At 34.8% G+C, this 24,879-nt stretch overlaps 1 protein-coding gene across 1 annotated transcript; it reads left to right on the top strand.

The window, feature by feature from the left end:
- The first annotated feature begins 5 nt into the window (after positions 1–5).
- On the top strand, positions 6–23,974 carry LOC117336579 (tectonic-3-like). Its single transcript, XM_033897190.1, has 20 exons — positions 6–264; positions 1,113–1,233; positions 1,592–1,698; positions 2,630–2,766; positions 3,114–3,216; positions 3,599–3,720; positions 4,937–5,021; positions 6,091–6,189; positions 9,264–9,305; positions 11,583–11,636; positions 13,897–14,045; positions 14,414–14,566; positions 15,355–15,455; positions 15,906–16,037; positions 16,650–16,836; positions 18,352–18,518; positions 18,939–19,070; positions 20,408–20,594; positions 21,299–21,451; positions 22,022–23,974. The coding sequence occupies exons 1-20, from the start codon at positions 6–8 to the stop codon at positions 22,262–22,264; spliced, it is 2,733 nt and encodes a 910-aa protein (XP_033753081.1). The 3' UTR covers positions 22,265–23,974.
- The last annotated feature ends 905 nt before the right edge of the window (positions 23,975–24,879 follow it).

The raw sequence follows: 24,879 nt of genomic DNA, 5'->3' as shown, positions 1-24,879 counted from the left end.
ACATCATGGCGGCAAAGGCAAAACTGCAAGCGCGAGCTTGCTGTAGAATTTATGTTTTATTATTCTTATTATTTTCTTGTATTTGTTTGACTCATTCTTCTACTACAGCACCAACTACAACACCGGCGGCTAATACAACAACCGTGAATACAACCACTCCAACTACTACAACTCCAACAACAACTACTCCAACGACCACAACACCGACAACTACCACAACAGCGTTACCTACTCAGCCTCCGTCTCCTGTCGCTATCAACACAGGTGCGTGCTAACCAGATCATATGAACCAATAATCAATGCTGTGTGTATTTGTTTTTCAGACAAGTTAGGGACACTATATAAAATGTGGTCACTTGGAGGGGGGGGGGGGGGGGGGGTGTTAAACCACAGGGATATGATCAGGGTAGATATTTCTGGATAATTACATATAAGACTATAGTATACGAGTTTCCGTGTTTGCATATCAAAGCGGAGAGTATAAGGTCACCCTTATTACTAGATCAGACTGATGGCACAGATGTGACTGTTGAAGGCTCTCTGCAATTAAAAGTTCTAATGTCTACTTATAATAGCTATTAGCTACTTATACTAAAGCAAGAGGTAAATGACTATTTATACTTAAAAAGCAAGAGGCAAATGTCTACTTATACAAAAAAGCAAGAGGCAAATGTCTACTTATACTTAGAAAGCAAGAGGCAAATGTCTACTTATATTTAGAAAGCAATTGCAAGAGGTCACTAGTTTGAGCTCCAGTGCAAATAGGATGTTTTTTCATTACTCAGTACGGGAGCATCGACAATATTTGACATAGAGTCAGATTTGTCTAAATAGTCATTAGACTACATGTGAACCATACCTGGTTGCAATAGTAATATACAGGTAACTTTCTGGAGTACTAACTATAATGATCATGATCATGACAAATCTGGGTATATTATTAGTTATTTGAATTACAGTCATCTATTTGGTACAATTGCCAGTTCGTACCCAAATTTTCTATTTCATGAGTTTTTTTGGTACAATGTTTTCACCATTTCATACCACAGGTACATTGCACGTGTATGATTTGTTTAGACTTAACCAGTCATTTAACTAATTTTCATTTATAGATATAGGGCCGTGTCCTTGTGACCTGACTGCAAGCGCATGTGATGTAAGGTGCTGCTGTGATCCTGACTGTACAGCTAATGACATTAAAGCATTCTCTTCATGTATACCAACTTCAGTCAAGTATGTTTACATAATATATAATATACAGTAAAGTTACATTATACTATAAATGAAGTCTCCTGTTTTCCACATTATTTAGAAATCAATGCAAATCATTATCAAGTCATAAAAGGTTTTTCATGCTTTAAGAATTCTTGAAAGCCATCAAACCAATATTTTCAGTCCAATACACTGACTGTGGACAATTCCTAAGTATTTAAATGTTTGATGCTTCTTGTTAGATATGAATTTAACAACTCTTCACATCTGTAATGTTGTGATTTTTTGTTTGAGTGGAAGAGGAGAGCATTTGAAGTTGAGTCATCAGTCATGTAATGTTTTGTCAATATTGATAAAGTTTGGTTTTATTTTCACCTAGTGTTGATGACCGCATGTGTATACAGTCTGAACTGCTGCTGATGGAGAACACTCAGTACACCAAGGAGTATACACAGGATGGACTCTTCTGTATATACTTTGACAACAGTAAGTTACTGTCACTGACGTCTCTCTTTCAGCTAATTACGAGTTGACTATTATTAATTTCTAGTTTATTGAAATAGTCAATAGCTTTAAAATTCGGAATGTAATCTAGTTCCAGCTACCATTGACATAGGGTTAGGGCCATTTGAGTAAAATATATATCTAATGGGAGGAATTCAGAAATATGGAAATTCTATGCATGGTTGGCAATCAGGAAAATGTGGCCTATAACGTATATGTGTATTACTGTTTGAATTAAATCACTTTGGGTGGTCCCTGTTTAACGAACCAAGAGTCCTCCTGTTTGGAAGATAGTTTACTGGAATAACCTCTTTGAAAAAAACCACTGTTGTCTGACAATGGTTAATTTTAACGTAACAATATTCCTAGGGTTCAGTAGGGTCCAAGTCCATCCCCAATTGAGAACTAGCCCTCTGATTAAATATTTGTCCCAATTCTACCTAGTTGAAATGTTTTTAAAGGTTACAACTGTTACAATCTGTGTGTCATGTTCATCAGACAAACAATTCCTTCCTTCATTACCTTCTGTATTTTGCATTTAAAAAAAAATCATACTTGAAATTCACGAGGTTGTGTTCATATTTGATACAACTCACTGAGAAAGTAACTCTGTATGGAGTACAAAGATGAAAAAAATCATGTCTTAACTTAGTTTCATGATATATATGTGACACTCTGCCACATAAAAGTATGTATATATATGAATATGTACATATATTTATTATTTGCATATATGCAGAGAAATTTTATATATATTTCCATGTGCACAGATAATTATTAAATATACATATATTTATCATTTTCAGATGCACAGAGAAAATTTTAGATATATTCTTATTTTCATATGTACATACAATTACTAAAAATATTTCATATGCATAGAGAAATTATTGAATATCTTTCATATTTTCAGATGCACAGAGAAATTATTATGCAAATCCTGACCTAGTGTCTGACACCACTACATTTGAGAATTATTTGTACCGGTTCGCTGACACAAACTACCAACCTGGGGCCGTGGATAAAACTCTATATGCCAATGAATACAAGGTGACAAGTCCAGCAGCTCACAGCAATCATAAATCACTTTTACTTAGATGAAATACTCAGAATCAGATTCATTTTAAGGAAAATAGTTTACGTATATAAAAACAAAACATTTATTGAATAGTAGATTGTCTAAATATGTAAATTTATGCTAAATCAATTATTTTGTAGAAGATGAATTACAGCAATACATGTATTCATTTTGGAAAACTTTGGAAAAATGTGAAATATAAGAAATTTAGGGTTGGATAAAAAGAACTACCATATTATGGTAATTGAAATAAAAAACAATCCTCTGGCACTGGCCCAAATATGATCTGAATAAATGTATTTTTCAATTTTTGTTTCAGAGTGGTGATCCTGTGTTCGTTGTTTATCAGAATCTGGCCAGGGGTTATCTAGGTGTACCCAAGGCTGTTGGCTCTACATTTTGTTCAGACAGCAACCCAGCTGGTAAGATTTCCACTTTATTAATTCGCATCAAATATCGGAGATATTAATTATGCTTTCTTTCCATAATAGTTTTTTTCAAGAGATCATATCAAATTTCTTGTTTACACAAAAATATATATGTAGTTTGAATACATGCTTTCATGTATTGATCTACATATTATTTTATGTCCCTACCATTTTATGAGGAGGATGGGACATATGGTGTTACCTACATGTATGTCCGTCCTTTCCATTCTCAATGAATATTCAGCTATCAAAGAAAGTCTGTTAATTTAGTTCTATGATGACAGAGATCAAATCATTTTGCTCTTTACTCACCTGCATAGTAATTTGTCTTAATCATATGTAATCCTTAAAAATGTTTTTCCCATGACTTTTTTAGCATTCCTGGAAGATGAGTCGTCCCAGTGTGTACGTAATGTGTACACCTTGGATGCCAATACTTGTGTGGACACTGTCCAGTGGAAAGCGTCCTCCTACTACTCTGGGATCAAAGTCGTCACTGTAAGTCATGAATTACATTTTCTATGTGTACAGTACTGAAATGAAAGGGACCGCGATAGCTCAATTGGTCAGAGCCCCAATCACATGACCTCAGGTGAGGAAGCCATGATAGCTCAAACAAGTAGAGCCCCGATCATGTTACTTCAGGTGAAGGCCCGAGATGTGTGGTTCAATACTCACTACCCAGGGTAGTATGTGTTATGTAACCTCAGGTGAGGCTTCTTTGGAAGCTGAGAAACGGGCCGGTCTGTGCTGTTGTGGTTGTGTCCTTGGGCAAGACACTTTACCCTTATTGCTCTGGATGGCCTGCAACAGGCCTCATGTCACCAACTACTACAAGGAGACCCCATCTCAAAATGACCCTGGCTGTTAATGGGGCGATAAACCAAGTAAACAAACAAACAAGTGTTATTGTCCAGAATTGCACATAACTGTTTTCCTATATGAAATTTGGTCAACAAATTTAATACTGTAGCCGAATTGTTATTCTTTCATTCATTCTAGTCCAAAGGAATATGTGAGCTTATATCATGTTGACATGGATTGTTTGTTTGTTTATCTGTCAACTTTTCCATTGAAATACCTATCTTCTGCCGGGGAATTTATCAACCAAATGTGGTCTGTACCACTGGGATAAGAAAACTGGGCGGTGTGGCAACTAATGGAAATAAAGACAATTTCTGAACTGCTATTTGAAACATCATTAAAACAAAGGAAATCAATGTATCAAATCTATGTCTACTCCTTAGTATATGTGAAGGTATTTTAACCAAATGGTCTGAGTCATGGCTGTATGGAATTAATATTGTATTGAGGAAGAGTATGGCACCCCCGGGGTAGAGAAGTGGGGCCTAATACAGTAAATAGAGATCAAACGATTCCTTCAGCAACCAAATGTGACCTGAAGCATCAACGTTGGCATCCACACAGAGGTTTCTGTGCGATAACTCCAGTTTCCTTGGACCTGTGAAACTCAAACTTCATGCAGATCTTCCTTACCAAAAGTGCTTGCTTGGGACTGCTTTCTAGATTCGAAGGTCAAAAGTCAAGGTCACTGTTACTAAAAATAGAAAAAAAATTCTTGTCATAACTCAAATTTAATTAATTTAATCACTCAACTTTCTGCGAAGATGACACATTCACTTCTGTGGAATTCTTCTTAGTTTAAGAGCATTCACTATTTTCTGAATAATCACCTGATAAACCTTACTTGCAGACACCCTACCTATTCAACTGGATTGTGAACCAGACTGGAGTGACCAACCCAGCAGTTACTACAGCCCCACCACCCACTACCACAGGTCAGTCTTTGATTATACATCGGCAGTTATACCAGTTTAGCTCTATTACAATCTCTTACCAGATTTTGAAATATAATGAAATGTTTTCACCACGTTATCATATGTTAACATCTAAGTTGTAAAGTTACAGTTACTGGCTCATTTCAGACATTTCTCAGTAAGTCGATTTTGGGCTTAACCTCTAAAAAAACAAAATGAATAAAAAACAAAAAAAAACAAAGGACAGTTAGAGGAATTTAGTTGTTATTCTTTGTCTTATCAAAATTTCAAAAACAAATGAAATGCATTTTTTTTAAATGAAAAAAAATTATGAAACAGTAATTGAATTCAGTCAGTGTGATTACAATATAGTATATAGAAGATCGGTACTAGATCATTTTCTTCATTTGGTGAGATTTCCAAGTCAATGGTATGAGAAAATAGTTCAATATTGTTCAGTGGTTGTGTTTTGTTTAATCTTAATGTTGTAGCTTCAATGTCAGTGTGAAATTTTGCTTCAGCTGTTTTTTTTGTTCCTTATGAACAGAAACTTAATAGTATTTTGACACTCGAGATCTACAGATGAGATATTGATGACCTTTAGTAATTGCAGTTCTTGTGTTGCTTTGCTTATGATGGGATGCTTGGAATTTGATAATTCTAAATTTAATTTGGGTTTAATTGAAATTTTAACTTCAACTGTGGGAATTCACTGTTTGATAAACAACAAAATACATATTCATGTTTCAATATGATTGACGTGAATATGAAATTTTAATTAAATATATTGTGACATGATTTTAAAATTCATCAAATGATTTTGAATTCCTGCAGTTATATATGGTGTTGTTATTTGCTTTGTTTGACATTTTCATTTTGTAATGATATAAACATCATGATTTGCATGTTTCTGATTTTAAAAATAATATTTTGATCGGTAGTACATTCATATTTCTTAATAGTAGACATTTGACATAGATTTTCTTATATCACAAGTACACGGTATATTGTTGTCAATAGATTTTGTTGTATGATATTGTGTTGTGTTGGTTGGTGTTGTGTTTGTTGTAAGTAGTTCGGATTTTTACAGCTCCTGTTGTCACCACAGACATCAATGCTACAACATCCGTTTCTAATACCACAACTCCATCGGTGGTAACCACGGCTTCCACCGTAGTAACAACAACAGGTACAGGACGACGGACATTTCTTGTTCATAACCCGATATTATACAGTGTCACTGGCACCGTATATCTATTCTGGACTCACAACTGGACTATCAGTCTTCACTCATTCCTAAACTCACTATGTACCCTATCTACACACAAATTCACTGTATTCCTCTTTCGTATCTAAACCACTCACCCACCGGCATCTTTTGAAATCCAAGGATTATGGTCTTCATAAGTTACTTTAAATGTACATATTTTGGTGTACTAAAATTTTGGCGGATCATCACATTTTCACATATTTCTCATTAGTACATTGATAATTGGTGACCCATGCTTTATGCTAGAAAACAGCAAATTAAAACTTTAATTAGTCCAGTAATATTATGCACAATGCTTCAAGTACAAGAAGCCCAAAAAATAAGATCACCACCAAAATATGTATTTTACAGTATCTTATCTTTCACACAGCTAATTTGAATGCAACCCATGGAATTGCGAGGAGTTTTATTCTTTCTACATGCAGTGTAATCCTCCACACTAGTTATCCACTTACCCATAGATAACTTCGAAATCAAATGGGATTTAATAAGGTCTCAAATTGTTATCTCGTCTTCATAGATCGTACATTGACACAACCCGTGGAATTTCAAAGATGACCCACAAGGATCTTTATCTTTTCTGCACATACTGCACAGTAATATTATCGAGGACTATTTCTCAGTGATAGGAGTTCTTACATCTTGGATTCAGGATTTCAGATCCATTCTCTAGGATTCACTAAAAAGGCAACTTAATCGGAATCACTTCATATATCTGCAAACTTCTTTCATAATGTAAATTACTATTTTTCACAAAATGTCAGGAATTTTGATCGGACTGACTACAGTTTCACTTTGTGGCTTTGAAATGGTTTTAATTCTGGCCCAGAGATAGGTCCTGGAATACGCCATTCTTTCTTTGATAAATGTGGTTAACCTGATTAGAGATGTTTGTTTAAATCTTCATAGTTCAAAGTTTTGACAGTTCAAAAACAAATTTTACATTTTGTGTCTCAAACTTGAAGACCTCAGGAAAATGGAGAAATTCTCAGCCCTAAAATCACCCATGTAAAGCACGAAGGATCAGGCATCGCAAAATCAATAATGTAAAATTTCTCTTATTCAGCATGAAAATTCCTTTTTAAAACTTGTATATGAGCCATGATAAGGCCTTTTAATGGCTTTGAATTTGGTATGACCAGATCATTGTACATCCTGTTCTGTATTTATCAAAACGACTCTCTGTACTTATATTCACCTTCTCTATGTATTTAATGATCACTTTGTCATGAGGAATTATACTCTTCATTAAATGGTACTGGTATGGCTAGTTAGCCCTTTTTCAGTATAATGTGACAGTATGGATATTTGTTGCTACCCTGTTCGGGTTATTGATATTTCAGCAGCTACATCATCCTCAATACTTCACTGTAGCAAGGTGATCGTAACCCCTAGAGTATCAAGGATGCAGTCATTTCATCCTCGATACTCCAGTGTGAGCAAGGCAATCTTAACTCCTGGAATGTCGAGGACACAACCTCATCATTCTCGATACTCCATCGTGAGTGAGGTGATTGTTACCCCTGGAGTATCAAAGATGCAGCCCTGTCTACCTTTATACTCCAGCGTGAGCGAGGTGATCGTAACCCCTGGAGTATCAAGGATGCAGCCCTGTCTACCTTTATACTCCAGCGTGAGCGAGGTGGTCGTAACCCCTGGAGTATCAAGGATGCAGCCCTGTCTACCTTTATACTCCAGCGTGAGCGAGGTGATCGTAATCCCTGGAGTATCGAGGATGCAGCCCTGTCTACCTTTATACTCCAGCGTGAGCGAGGTGATCGTAACCCCTGGAGTATCGAGGATGCAGCTCCATTGTCCTCGATATTCCAGTATAAGGGAGGTGATCATTACCCCCTAGTATCGAGGACACAACTTTATCATCTAAGAAAAATTACTTCATATGACCTTTGCTGTTCCAAGGATGTAAAATCCAAATCAAACAAACTTGCTAATTCATGTTAACTTTTCAACTCTCATTTCTGATTGTTTGTAAATGCCAATTGTTGAATTGTACATATGTCATTAATAAGTCCTCCAAACACTCTCTATACATCTCTCAGCATGCATGTATTATCTCTGCACATACTTCACATCCTCCTTGTTTTCCTTGATAATTGTATTTATGTTTTGCATTGAATTGCACATTTCAATATTTTCTGTTTTCAGGATTATAATATTTCACATTTCCAGCTTATAGATGATTCTAACTCTTTGATCCTGAAACAATGATCAAATATATCTTATATTATCATTTGGATATACATGTACGTTGGTCTAATTATAGGATGGTGTCACATGATCTGTGTCACATGATCGTATACATGGGCCTCTATTTATAGCTCTGTAAAGCAATGACATAGATACAACTTTTTGATATATGCTTGAGTAGACATGGCATCATCGCATATTTAAACTTGTTTGATGCTCCACATAGAATATATCTGAATCCCATCGCAATCATACCATTGTAAGCACAATAAAAATGTAGTTCAATCCAAATTAAAAAACAAAAGATCTGTCCATTTTATAATGGTAATTGCAGGTACTGGTAGATCGGTTCTCGTTTGACAGTTTGTAAGCAGGCAAATCTTGTGTTTGTTTACTCTTGATATAATATTTAATTATGTCATCATGTTATTGTTTATTTTCTGATGTTTCCGAATACATTTCATGAAATAACATTACCGATTATGACAAAGAAAAGTAGTAAATGATAGTACAAATGCTATTACTGGAATCCTTTTAAATATATTGTAATGAATGTCTGTGTATTAATAATTTAATACATAATTCCTGAATCTGATATTACAAATAAACAGGGAAGCGTGAATGGATTAATTTCTGTCAATGAAATATGATGAAATGAATATTATAGACAATACAATATTCCTGTAAATGGAAACATTGATATTCTATTTCAGCTGCTTTTTGTTACCATTAATAGAACTTTGATCTATTATAATATGATTTTCGTAAATATTTTTATCCTTTAGATAACAGCACAGTTACCTCCCCTTCCCCTTCCAACACCACAGGTTTGTTATGTGTGGTATTTTATACCAGAGACATGTATCGCCAGAATAGTTTCTGCTGATTTCTACTGCAGTGTGTTACAGATGCTGAGACAGCCTTCCTCTATACTCGTTTACAGATACTGATCATGAGACAGCCTTCCTCTTTACTCGTTTACAGATACTGATCATGAGACAGCCTTCCTCTTTACTCGTTTACAGATACTGATCATGAGACAGCCTTCCTCTATACTCGGTTACAGATACTAAGACAGCCTTCCTCTATACTCGTTTACAGATACTAAGACAGCCTTCCTCTATACTCGGTTACAGATACTAAGACAGCCTTCCTCTATACTCGGTTACAGATACTAAGACAGCCTTCCTCTATACTCGTTTACTGATGCTGAGACAGCCTTCCTCTTTACTCGTTTACAGATACTAAGACAGCCTTCCTCTATACTCGTTTACAGATACTAAGACAGCCTTCCTCTATACTCGTTTACTGATCATGAGACAGCCTTCCTCTATACTCGTTTACAGATACTAAGACAGCCTTCCTCTATACTCGTTTACAGATACTAAGACAGCCTTCCTCTCTTGTTTACAGATACTAAGACAGCCTTCCTCTTTACTCGTTTACAGATACTAAGACAGCCTTCCTCTTTACTTGTTTACAGATACTGAGACAGCCTTCCTCTTTACTCGTTTACAGATACTAAGACAGCCTTCCTCTATACTCGTTTACAGATACTAAGACAGCCTTCCTCTTTACTTGTTTACAGATACTGAGACAGCCTTCCTCTTTACTCGTTTACAGATACTAAGACAGCCTTCCTCTTTACTCGTTTACAGATACTAAGACAGCCTTCCTCTTTACTTGTTTACAGATACTGAGACAGCCTTCCTCTTTACTCGTTTACAGATACTAAGACAGCCTTCCTCTTTACTCGTTTACAGATACTAAGACAGCCTTCCTCTTTACTCGTTTACAGATACTGAGACAGCCTTCCTCTTTACTCGTTTACAGATACTGAGACAGCCTTTCTATACTCGCTATACTGTCATACGCTTTATTCTTCAGAACAATCAGCTTTTATAAATTCTTTACTGTTTTATATTTAAAGACAAAGAAATTTTTCATCTATATTATATTCTTATTCAAATTTTACATGTTAATACAGAAGGCTTCAAAATCATCTTTTTGCATTGTACATTCAACATTTATATAACTAAAACTTGTTTATAACAATTTCCATGGGATTAAGGGAAAAACCTTTCTCTCTCTCTCTTTTTGTTTTTGTTTTTTTTTTGCTGAAATTCGTTATTGGGTGTAAAAATAATCAGGTTGAGCAAAATCCAGGAAATTCTTAGGAAAGTTGTACTATACAGAAGGAGGATTCATATTACAGAGATATTAGAGTCAGTGTGATCTTTGATGCTGTCTTCTATTGACCTGTCAATCATATATTTATCACTATTTTCTTTTACACTGATAGAAACTTTCTGCGAAGGTTTCTGACCTTTTTTGTGCTCATTAAAAATCATTTCTTACACAACTTGGTGTTGCAAAACTTTATTGCACAGCTAGAATATACTGGATATATGTTAAGTTTGAGTAGTTTTACACTATGTATTTTTAAAACTAGATAAAAAAAGGCCACCCCAAATTAATATGTGCTTCTAAATCACTGAAAAATTGAAAAATTTAAAAAAAAAAAAAATAAAAAAACAAAAACAAAATTACTGCTGGCTCTAATTTGATAACCAAAATATGAAAATACCATGTAATTTACCATTTCTTGCCAATCTTAAACAGGAAAAATCACCATATGTTCAGTTCATATCACAATAATACTTTCATAACATTATAGAAATTTAAAAGAACAAATTGATTTAGTGTGGCCAAACATAATATATTATGTGTTCATTTTTTTTTAAATTTCAGATGACAAATAAGCTTTGTTTTAATTTTGATAAAACTGAACCAATTGTTCAGTTCAGTTTTGTATGCATGATACAATTACTTGTATTACCATTTATAATATCTATATAAACTTGTATTTTAAGGCATGTATCTCACATTGTTTTTATAAAGCATGTCCCTGTATCAAAACTATATTAACACCTATAAGAAATGTATTAAGTGTATGTTTAAAGCATGTACATTATCGCACAACTTTCTAATAAAGCATGTACTGGATTTAACCTGTAGATAATGTGTACGTCTTATATAAGGCATGCGTTAACCTGTATTTTGAATGCCGATAACTATCTATAATATGCACCTTGTGTTCACAGACAACGTAACCACGACTCCCCCTGTTCCCACTACACCTATTGTACTTATCCCAGGTTTGTAACCCGGTTCATATCTTAATAGCCATGATTTACCAGAGTGCTGTAACCCTAATCTATACCTATAACCAGAGTTCTGTAATCAAAGCTAAATCTGTATTCAGATTACTGTAACCCTAATCTATACCTATAACCAGAGTGTTGTAATCCAAATCTATACCTATAACCAGATTGCTGTGACCCAAATCTATACCTATAACCAGATTGCTGTAACCCAAATCTATACCTAAGATTGCTGTAACCCAAATATATACATATAGTAAGATTGCTGTAACACAGATCTATACCTAAGATTGCTGTAACCCAGATCTATACCTATAGCCAGATTGCTGTAACCCAAATCTATACCTATAACCAGAATGCTGTAACCAAAATCTATACCTATAACCAGGATGATGTAACCAAAATCTATACCTAAGATTGCTGTAACCCAAAATCTATACCTATAGTAAGATTGCTGTAACCCAAAATCTATGCCTATAGTAAGATTGCTGTAACCCAAAATCTATGCCTATAGTAAGATTGCTGTAACCCAAATCTATACCTAGGATTGCTGTAACCCAAATCTTTACCTAGGATTGCTGTAACCCAAATCTATACCTTGGATTGCTGTAACCCAAATCTATACCTATGACCAGTGTTGTAACCCAAATCTATACCTATCACCAGATTGCTGTAACCCAAATCTATACCTTGGATTGCTGTAACCCAAATCTATACCTATGACTAGAGTGTTGTAACCCAAATCTATACCTATAACCAGATTGCTGTAACCCAAATCTATACCTATAACCAGATTGCTGTAACCCAAATCTATACCTTGGATTGCTGTAACCCAAATCTATACCTATGACCAGAGTGTTGTAACCCAAATCTATACCTATAACCAGATTGCTGTAGCCCAAATCTATACCTTGGATTGCTGTAACCCAAATCTATACCTATGACCAGAGTGTTGTAACCCGAATCTATACCTATAACCAGATTGATGTAACCAAAATCTATACCTATAACCAGGATGATGTAACCAAAATCTATACCTAAGATTGCTGTAACCCAAAATCTATACCTATAGTAAGATTGCTGTAACCCAAAATCTATGCCTATAGTAAGATTGCTGTAACCCAAATCTATACCTAGGATTGCTATAACCCAAATCTATACCTAGGATTGCTGTAACCCAAATCTATACCTTGGATTGCTGTAACCCAAATCTATACCTATGACCAGAGTGTTGTAACCCAAATATATACCTATGACTAGAATGCTGTAACCCAAATCTATACCTAAAACCAGAGTGCTGTAACCAAAATCTATACCTGTAACCTGGGTGATATAACCCAAATCTATACCTAGGATTGCTGTAACCCAAATCTATACCTAGGATGGTTGTAACCCAAAGATATACCTAGGAATGCTGTAGCCCAAATATATACCTAGGATTGCTTTAACCCAAATCTATACCTATAACCAGGGTGATATAACCCAAATCTATACCTAGGATTGCTGTAACCCAAATATATACCTTGGATTGCTGTAACCCAAATATATACCTATAACCAGGGTGCTGTAACACAAATCTGTACCTAGGACTGCTGTAACCCAAATCTATACCTATAGTAAGATTGCTGTAACCCAAATCTATACCTAAGATTGCTGTAACCAGACCACTTTTATTATCAGATCCTGATACTCAATCCATGTATTGTTGAAGTGTGCTGTAGTGTAAAATGCTAATTTTATTCCTGCTAGACAGTATTTTTTTCTTTTTGGGCAGATTTTCAAACACCATTCCTGCCTTCCAAATGCTATATATGCCATTAATAGATTTACCCGCTCCATACCTATGGTGCTGTATTAAATCAGCTTTGGAACTGTGACTGATTTACAATGTAACTTATTTGTAAACTTAACTTTTATTTTGACGTATATGTTTATTTTATTAAAAATCATTATCTTCATATCAGTTTCATTAACACATTAATTTATTTTAATATAGATTTGTATTAAATTAACATACATGCAATCATAACACCTGCATGAAAAGTAGTGAGAAAGTATCTTATTTTAATATTAATAACTTTACAGATTTTTTTTTCAGATTATGATTACAAAATTTATCAATGTTTTCACTGCACTGAAATAACATCAGTATGTAAAGTATTAGAAAATCATAACAATTTTCATTATGGATACAAGTTTGAATATATTCATTAAAGTTTAAATCCATAGTAAAAACTTGATTTTTCTCCCACAGTGGATCTGTACAACAACACATACACCGTCCCGATAACCGTAGACTCCGTGACTTGTCAAGATGTGAATGGACAAGCCCTGACCTGTCCTACAAACAGCCCAATTGATCCAACGTACACCAGCGGGACATGTAGTAATGTCGTGCTCGGGGTAAGCCTTCAACAGTCATAAGAATTTATCTTGGTTCTAAAAACTGTGGGTGATCTCCATGCTAGTTCATGTCTGATAAGTACACATCTATACAATAAAGTGTGTACCATATCTATCCCATAATAGCCCATGGGGCCAACAGAGGTAACCTCAAAGTAGGCTTTATTAGGCATTTAATGAACTGCAATAGACATTGGTGGGCTACACTGGGCTTATTACCAGATGTAGACTTATTGCTGGGTAATACATGATAATTATGTAATGATTACAACATTTTCAACTGCAGATTGTTGACATAAATACACCTTTTGTGATCTTATCAGATCTCCCGTCAACTTCTCAGTGTAGAAGGTTTTCCCTAATTCCAGGTGGAGTATATCCTTGGTTATGGTAGTGGTATACCGGAATTTCTCGAGGAGACTCAACAGGTCGTGACCTCTGCCAGGGTCAGATTGACCTTGGGAAATATCAACCAGGCCAGCTTACCAATCACTCAGAAATACAGCGCTAAATTTGAAGGAGTAAGTATGACTCTCAGTTCGAAACATGTTATGATATATATCATGACATCAGAACTTCATTGACAAAAAGAAGGTCTAAACTACCTTTATTTCACCAAAAGTCGATTATTATCCATGATCTGCCCTAGAGGACTGGCTGTTTCAGTTCCCAATGTAACAGAATGTGTGTATGAAAAGACCCCCTGACTATAAACAGCCAATCTTCTCTGTTCCCTTTAGTGGACCTTATTAGACAGGTTTGACTGAAGTCCACATTTCTGTTATGATACTACATTTGTATAACAGCAATACAAACAATGTGTAAACCAATCTTCTCTGTTCCCTTAAGTGGACCTTTTTATACAGGTTTGACTGAAGTCCACATTTCTGTTATGATACTATAACAGCAATACAAACAATGTGTAAACCAATCTTCTCTGTTCCCTTAAGTGGACCTTTTTATACAGGTTTGACTGAAGTCCACATTTCTGTTATGACAATGTGTGTAAGAATTCAAGCGTGAAATGTTACATCATGACCTATATATAAACATCTCTTTGTTTACATTTTATATAAACATGTTGCCTCTGAGTTTTTGCTGAGAAAACACTTTTACAAATCATAGAAAATAAGTTTTATATCGCATATCAAAAATTGTAACTTAAAGTAACCTGTACTCTCAGAATAATTCCCATCTACAAGACTACACAGTCTCCAAATCAACAGAAATTTAATGGTTCAAGTATATACTAAAGGTATGCACAGAAGTTGGTAGGACTTTTAATAAAGTTATTGTAATTTTTTTACAGGCGTCAGAGGCAAATGTGGTAGAAAAGAGTGGAAACCCAGGGTATTTGGTCGGAAAACCTGTGAGGGCTGGTGTTCGCTACAATATCGCTGGAAATTCCAGGTAAATATTGTAACTAAGGTTGAAATTGTTTACCTGGCTTATTGGAAATGAAAGAAAGAACAGATGGTTATGAGAAATATCAAAAGTGAAAGTTGTCTAAATGGTTACCAAAATATTTGTGGAAATGGAAAAATTTTATGTGTATGGTGAAACCTGACTTAACCGAAAAACGCTGGGATCAAGTCCGTGCATCGGATATGACGATGCAGTGGTATAGTCTTTGTCAGCAATGACATTTGAGCATGTTGCTGTTCCATATATGGTTGAATGATACAGGATGTCATTAAGGTCAGTGGTCCGGTCGGTAAAGTCAGGTTTCACTGTATATCATACATAACCCCAATCCCCAAAAACATCCAAAATTTGCTGACTTCATTTTATATGCTCATCAAATGGTTTATTTTACTCTTATAAGCATATACACCATAGAAATATTTTCTTCTTTTACAGTTTTGCCGTATCTGAGAGTTTGTATGATCTGACCCTCGTCAAGTCAACCGGCTCTGGTGATTGTGCTACAGGCTCGGCCAACCGAATCCAGGTGAACTTCGGGGAAGATGTTAGGACAGGCTGTCTGATCAGGTAATAAATGTTGGTTGTATGATAATCATAGATTTCAACAAAAGGATTCAAAAATCAATCCAGTTTAATTCACTTTTCCAATTGCCATCTGTTTCACTTCTGGTTTCATTATAGTTAAAGGCAAGAAATATGCTTATCTTTGCCACAGGGAAAAGATGCTGATTAAAAATTTTAGAAATGAGGAGACAGACATATTCCAAATAAGTTAATAACAGGAAGAAATTTATGTGTGTTTCTGGTCATTGAAAATAAATCTGTATCTACAATTGTTATTTTCTAAGATATAGGGGATCTCATGGGATTGTCAATATGGAATTTAGTATCAATTAATAAGTTCAGTAATTTGATATATCACTCACCTTTATGCTGGTGATATGTCAAATTATTTTTAATGAATTCCATATTACATAATACATGTATAAGATTCTATTTATCACTTAACTAATACCAGGTATTCATGAGAAAATAGTGCAGTATTCATGAGAAAATAGTGAAAACTCAAATTTTGGGCAGATATCAACTCAGTACAATTTCAATACCGACACAATCATGCGTCATCATTTATAATAAAAATTCCATTTGATATGAAATATAATTTACCTGTAATATCAGGTTCAACTATGACAATGTGACCGAGTACTGCAGCGCAATTGAACAACAGATCATCACTGCTTTAGAAGGTTTAGATGGAGTGACATACGACCCTGGTAACCGCTCTGTCGCTATATTTGGTAATTCTGATCCACTCGTCACTGGCGACTGGGTACCTATCATCAGGAACGCACCAACAGCTGCACAGGTAAGAGAGGGTAAAAATCATTGAGTTGTTTTAACCAACTCTGATATCATCTTGTTTATCTCATAATTGTATCTTTTCAATTTCTCTTGAATCTTTTATTCAGGATACAAATTTTGTGGTCTTGAAATAATTTTACTTAGTTCTAAACTCAAGTCAACCTTAATCCTTTCAACCCTAAAAAACTTAAGTGGACTCTGCCATTCATTCATCATGGTCAGTAGGGGTGAAAGGGTTAAATCTGTTAACATGGTGTATATCTGTGCTGTCTGAAGACATCTGATATTTTTTCTGATTGGTTGATGGTTCCTTTGTTATAGAACAACACAGGTTCTGATTGGTTGATGGTTCCTTTGTTATAGAACAACACAGGTTCTGATTGGTTGATGGTTCCTTTGTTATAGAACAACACAGGTTCTGATTGGTTGATGGTTCCTTTGTTATAGAACAACACAGGTTCGTAAGGTCTAAACTACCTTTATTTCACTAAAAGGCAATCATTGTCCGTGAACAATATTGGTAAAACCCTTGAATTTAATGACAGAAAGTCCTTGAAACTTGTTTGAATTTATGACTTGCTGAGTTATGGTACAGTCAAACCTGCCCTAGAAGACATAATGTTCCTGTTCCCAATGTAACACAATGTGTGTTTGTAAAGACCACCTGACTATAAACGGCCAATCTTCTCTGTTCCCTTTAGTGGACCTTATTATACAGGTTTGACTGAAGTCCACATTTCTGTTATGATACTATAACAGCAATAGAAACAATGTGTTGGCCAATCTTCTCTGTTCCCTTAAGTGGACCTTATCAGACAGGTTTGACTGAAGTCCACATTTCTGTTATGATACTATAACAGCAATACAAACAATGTGTAGGCCAATCTTCTCTGTTCCCTTAAATGGACCTTTTTATACAGGTTTGACTGAAGTCCACATTTCTGTTATGATACTATAACAGCAATACAAACAATGTGTTGGCCAATCTTCTCTGTTCCCTTAAGTGGACCTTTTTATACAGGTTTGACTGAAGTCCACATTTCTGTTATGATACTATAACAGCAATAGAAACAATGTGTTGGCCAATCTTCTCTGTTCCCTTAAGTGGACCTTTTTATACAGGTTTGACTGAAGTCCACATTTCTGTTATGATACTATAACAGCAATAGAAACAATGTGTTGGCCAATCTTCTCTGTTCCCTTAAGTGGACCTTTTTATACAGGTTTGACTGAAGTCCACATTTCTGTTATGACAATGTGTGTAAGAATTCAAGCATGAAGATAAAATAGCTACTTCTGAGTCAGGCTTGAGTGAAATAAACATCTCTTTGTTTAGATTTTATATAAACATGTAACCTCTTTGAGTTTTTGCTGAGAAAACAGTTAGTTTACAAATCATAGAAAATAAGTTTTATATCGCATATCAAAAATTGTAACTTATAGTAACCTGTACTCTCAGAATAATTCCCATCTACGTGACTACACAGTCTCCAAATCAACAGAAATTTAATGGTTCAAGTGTATACTAAAGGTATGCACAGAAGTTGGTAGGACTTTTAATAAAGTTATTGTAATTTTTTTACAGGCGTCAGAGGCAAATGTGGTAGAAAAGAGTGGAAACCCAGGGTATTTGGTCGGAAAACCTGTGAGGGCTGGTGTTCGCTACAATATCGCTGGCAATTCCAGGTAAATATTGTAACTAAGGTTGAAATTGTTTACCTGGCTTATTGGAAATGAAAGAAAGAACCGATGGTTATGAGAAATATCAAATGTGAAAGTTGTCTAAATAGTTCACAGAATAAATTGTGGAAATGGAAAATTTGTATGTGTACATTGAAACCTGACTTAACCGAAACACTGGGACCGAGTCTGTGCGTCAGATATGACGTTGCATTGGTAAAGTATTATTCAGCAATGACATTGGAGCATGTTGCTGTTCCAATAGATAAGGTTGGATGGTCAGTGGTCGGCAAAGTCAAGTTTCACTGTATATCATACTTGGCCCCAAGTAACATCCTAATTTTGCTGACTTCATTTTATATGCCCATCAATGGTTTATTACTATTAATAGCACGTACACCATAGAAATATTCTCTTCTTTTACAGTTTTGCCGTATCTGAGAGTTTGTATGATCTTACCCTCGTCAAGTCAACCGGCTCTGGAGATTGTGCTACAGGCTCGGCCAACCGACTCCAGGTGAACTTCGGGGAAGATGTTAGGACAGGCTGTCTGATCAGGTAATAAATGTTGGTTGTTTGACATAAATTAAAAAAAAAAAAGGATTTAAATTTCAATCTAGTTCAATTTACTCTTCCAATTGCCATCTGTGTCATTTCTGGTTTTGTTATAAATAGGTAAAGATGACCATGACAACGTCTTGCTGGGTTAATCGGCTTTAATAAAGAATGTTGACTAGTTTCGACACATGTGTTGTGTCGTCATCAGAACGGTTCTAATGACGACACAACACATGCAGACCTGCCAACTACTACTATTTTATAGTAATCTTTACTATTTTGTGGTGGTCGTTACTCTTTTTTTCTCTCGAAATAGTAGCAAATTACTCTTTTTGATGCAATAGATTTGGCAAGAATTGTTAAGAATTACTCTTTTTTGCTCAAAAATGGGCCAAATTACTATTTTTGAATTTGAAAGGTTGGCAGGTCTGCACATGTGTCGAAACTAGTCAACATTCTTTATTAAAGCCGATTAACCCAGCAAGACGTTGTAATAGTCATCTTTACCTAATGATAACTCTACTACTACGGCTGAACTCTTGCATTCCTTGTGGAAGCCGTCTGCTGGGCCACACAGAACTCTACTGCACCATCTACACAAACGTTGGATCTCCCTCTCCCCGTATTTCTGGTTTTGTTATAGTTAAAGGGAAGAAATATGCTGATCTTGCCACAGGGGAATAGTGTAAACGTGGTTATTTTCGCGGGGAGTTAATTTCGCGATTTCAATATGTAAACTATACGTGTTGGGGTAATTTTCGCGATCGATCCACATTCGTTTGAAGTTGAGATTATGCAAATTGATATCAAAATAATATGCGTAGGGGAAATTTTCACAATCAAAAGGACTCCATATGTAATTAGCGTAAATTTCCAGGTTTACAGTAGATGCTGATTAAAAATTTAAGAAATGAGGAGGCAGACATATTTTTTGAATGACATGAAGAAAAATGTGTATTTCTGATCATTGAAAATAATTCTGTATCTACAATTGTTAATTTTAGAGATATAGGGGATCTCATGGGAGTGTCAATATGGAATTTAGTATCAATAAATAAGTTCATTAATTTGATATATCACTAACCTTTATGCTGATGATATATCAAAGTATTTTTAATGAATTCCATATTACATAATACATGTATAAGATTCTATATATCACATAACTAATACCAGATATTCATGAAAAAATAGTGAAGTATTCGTGAGAAAATAGTGAAAACTCAAATCTTAGCTAAATATCAACTCCGGAAATTTTCAATACTGACACAATCGTGCGTCATCATTTATAATAAATATTCCATTTTATATGATATATAATTTACCTGTAATATCAGGTTCAACTATGACAATGTGACGGAGTACTGCAGTGCAATTGAACAACAGATCATCACTGCTTTAGAAGGTTTAGATGGAGTGACATACGAACCTGGTAACCGCTCTGTCGCTATATTTGGTAATTCTGATCCACTCGTCACCGGCGACTGGGTACCTATCATCAGGAACGCACCAACAGCTGCACAGGTAAGAGAGGGTAAAAATCATTGAGTTGTTTTAACCAACTCTGATATCATCTTGTTTATCTCATAATTGTATCGTTTCAGTTTCTCTTGAATCTTTTATTCAGGATACAAATTTTGTGGTCTTGAAATAATTTTACTTAGTTCTAAACTCAAGTCAACCTTAATCCTTTCAACCCTAAAAAACTTAAGTGGACTCTGCCATTCATTCATCATGGTCAGTAGGGGTGAAAGGGTTAAATCTGTTAACATGGTGTATATCTGTGCTGTCTGAAGACATCTGATATTTTTTCTGATTGGTTGATGGTTCCTTTGTTATAGAACAACACAGGTTCTGATTGGTTGATGGTTCCTTTGTTATAGAACAACACAGGTTCTGATTGGTTGATGGTTCCTTTGTTATAGAACAACACAGGTTCTGATTGGTTGATGGTTCCTTTGTTATAGAACAACACAGGTTCTGATTGGTTCAACATTTTACTGAGAGACAACTATCACACTGCCTTTAAATCATTTATCAATCAAAATTTTTGATGATTACAGATGATAAAAATGAAGGCATGGTAGACATTTAAATTTCTTCAATTATACCTTTAAGATTTCAACAAAGCAGGGAGAATAAATCAAATTTCTTAGTGTAAATTTATCACTTTCATTTTTTGTCTGGCATTTGTAGCTCAGTCTGATATTAAACGTGTTGTGTTGTAGGTTGTCTCGACTATTAGCGGTCCGACCTGTTCTGTGACAACTGGCATGCATGTCCAGATTCTTTATGCAAACATTGGAGCGCTGAATAATCCTCAAAGGAAGATCCTTGGTGTTCAGTTTAACTATGAGGAGCCACAGCTTGTCACATTTAAGGTAAATTACAAAGAAAACACGACTTAAGTACAATGTATATAATTTGATATGACTCTGTTTGACGTTTAGGAAGTTTAGGAATATTTTAAAGAAGGCAATTAATAATTGTGTTATTCCATGAAGTTTTACACAAAGTTTCTGTAGCATTACGTACCAGAGTTCAGGACCAAGTTTAACAGTTTTTGACCTGTTCTAAGGTCTTAGCATGGTTATTGGAAATTAAAATCAGAGTCAGACAATAACTGCACTGTGTAAAATGCAAAATGCTGAGAGTTTGGACTGATGATCAAAGTACAAATTGAAAATGTTGTTTTAGTCTTCGTTGGCCGAGATATACAATAGTAACTTCGCCAAAGTTTGGAGAATGTACATTTTTTTCATGAAATTGAGCAGACATTCTTGATTCCATATATATCTACTGTACAATACTTGACCAATGAAAAGATTGAAGATGTCGAATTTTTATAGATATTTGTAACGTAACTTGTGACTCTATGTAAATATATATTTATAAATTTTTCCAGATAATACGAAAGAACTTTGACTGATTATCTGTCTCTTTAATTCCAGTGTATTGGAGTGTTTTGTTCACCCGGAAGCTCCGCCCTCACTCAATCAGTGGAGATTAGCCAATCAGTTACCTTCATAGATGTATCGGAGCCAAGCACAGGCTATGTCGGAGAACCGCCAATTTTCCTGGCCAAACTGCCATACGATTTCTTCTATCCCTTCCTTCAGTCTGCTGGTCAGCGTGCGGTCAGTAGCAGTGTGTTACTGGTCACTTTGCTATGTGTGGTCAAACTTATGTTATAGCAGTGGGTTTAATTTTAAGTTCTGTATTTATTCAATAAACAACTTCTTAATGGATAATTTTGCAAAGCTGAATTTTTTGTTTGTAAGAAAAAAGTCAGCATTATTTTATAAATACAAAATTAGATATGAGGAATTCCACTTTATACAGATGTTATACTTTCCATAGAAACAAAAATAGTATTTAACTTTGAGATATTCTTTACCATCTTAAACCGACAAAATCAAGATCCCTGATGTTGATAATTTCAAGAAAAACCTTGATGATGTTTTCTATAAAAAGACCTCATTGATCTTTCCTAAACTAAAGTTACCTTTCATCTGATAATAATTGAAATAAATGTGCTTGATGAAGTATGATTTTTTGTGTATGAATGAATGTACAAGATTGAAAATGTAGTCTTTGGTTAAATATATTATTTATCATTGTAAGTAGAATGAATGTTTTCAGATTCAGTTAGTCTTTGTGGAGTTAATTATAGACTGATATTATGTGAACTTATGGATCTTCTCATTAAATATAGGTAGATACCTTAGTGCATGTATAAATTCTGTTTTTGCTACACATGTACAGAATAGATTTTTTCTGTAAAAGTACATGTAAAAAGATTAATATATCAACTATTATTTAATACTGTATAGTAGCAACTAATGCAGATTGCAGATCTTCATGTTTGAGAGAATGAATGTAAGCAGAATCTGTGTGTGAATGTTGGACGTTATATTTTTATACATTGTGGAGTGAGCCAGGATTGAAATTAGTGTTGGTAATGTATATTAGGAAATATTACATATCAATTTTAGGTTGTATATATATATATTAATTTTAATACTTAAGTAGTTTGAAATCTCAATTTTATATTGTTGGCTGTGCTATTAAAGTATCATGTGAGATTTGGTGTGGAATGTTGAAAGTTTCTCCAATGTGTGGAGAAATGAAATAGTCGCCAATGTGTAAACTGAAATAAGCTTTCAAGCTTGTATTCTATACACAATGTCATAGTTCCTTCTGGATCACCGCATTAACATAGGTACATTTAGATCACTTAAACAGCTGCGGCAAACTTGGACAGTGAAGAATTGTTCAATGTTAAGAATAATTTGGTTATGCCTTCGTTTTCTCACAAATGACAAAACCCGTAATTACAAAGAATTCATTCTTTGGTTCTTTTTAGTCTGTGCCGATTATTGTTTTGGCACTTGGACACCATTGTTATAAAGAAGCCTAGTGAACTTAATACTGTGTTTTTGTTTACATGTTTCTGTGATAAGTGGAATATGAAACATTCCATGAGCTGAATATTTTTTTTAATACATGTCTTGTTACGTACAACTAGTGGCCCGCAAATTTCACTTTGAAGGGAATTAATCTTTTCTTAAATGGAGAGTTTTGCTTTGTAAAAATAGCATTAATAAAAGCCACTGTGTGGGGAGATCAGAAATTTTGTCATATTCTAAGGCGTCAAAAAATACTGGGGATGGTATATCTTAGATTGTCTCCCCTTTTGAATTATGTAAATTTACGAGCCAAGCTTCTGAATACCAGACACAAATAAAGAAAAATCACAAGATTTACAATTTTGTTTTAAAGTGTAAATTATGATTTGTATGATTGTATATTCAGACTTCAGTGCTGGTGTCGAAATAACTACTTCCGTCCATGATCATGTATTTATAAGATCATTTTAAAAAATAAATGGTTTTGTATATAAAGATGTGTTGTAATTTTTCCATCTAGAAAAGACTTTATAAATTATTATATTGCCAAGCAGAATAAACTTTGATGTCCATAAGGTTTATTATAGGTAAGAAAACTACTCGAGCTTTTCCAATACAAGATGCCTAATGGGCCTGTATCGTTCACCTAGTCCTACAGCAACTTTGAAGTTGATCTCAGGGTCATTTCTAGATACTTTAATGATTACTACTTTATTCAAATAAAGTAGACTATCATGTTAATAAATCTTGTAGTCCTTATTTCAGCATACTATTGGCCTAATATCAGGTCTCAGAGTCTTGTGGTTATCGAGAAATCATTCTTTAAAGATTCACGTATCTTGGTTTTTGAGAAGTTGTTAATTCTTTTAGCCTTTTTGACCCCTGTGACCTTGAATGAAGATCAAGGTCATACATATAAACAAACTTGGTAGCCCTTCACCCTAGCATGCTATAGGCCCAATATCAACTCCCTGGGTGGCTTGGTTATTAAGAAGTTGTTAAAAGGAAAAAGTTGACACCAGACAGACTGAGGACGGACACCCCAACATGGTATAAGCTCACTTACCCTTTTAAGCAGGTCAGCTAACAACCACACAACATACAACTTGATGTGGACAATCAATATTTTACAATTATTATCATTGTAAGCAGTAACTCTTCCCTTCACAGCTCTTATAAACCTGGACTGATAAGAGGTTAAAACACAATGTTCAAGACTAAGCCAATTCAGGTGACAGATTATACTCAATATTATTGGTTATAGAAGATTCTACCATGTTTGCTATGCAATGCCAGTTTTGATTGGTTTAAAACTATTATTTGCCAGCAATACACTCTCGTGTCAATAATACACGCTTGTGAGTCACGGCTGTTACAATCTTATGTATCTAATATTCCCC

This window comes from Pecten maximus, chromosome 10, assembly GCF_902652985.1.
Source record: "Pecten maximus chromosome 10, xPecMax1.1, whole genome shotgun sequence".
Classification (NCBI taxonomy): Eukaryota; Metazoa; Mollusca; class Bivalvia; order Pectinida; family Pectinidae; genus Pecten; species Pecten maximus.
The sequence above is the reverse complement of the archived record's forward strand: the minus strand, read 5'-3'. Positions and strand labels throughout refer to the sequence as shown.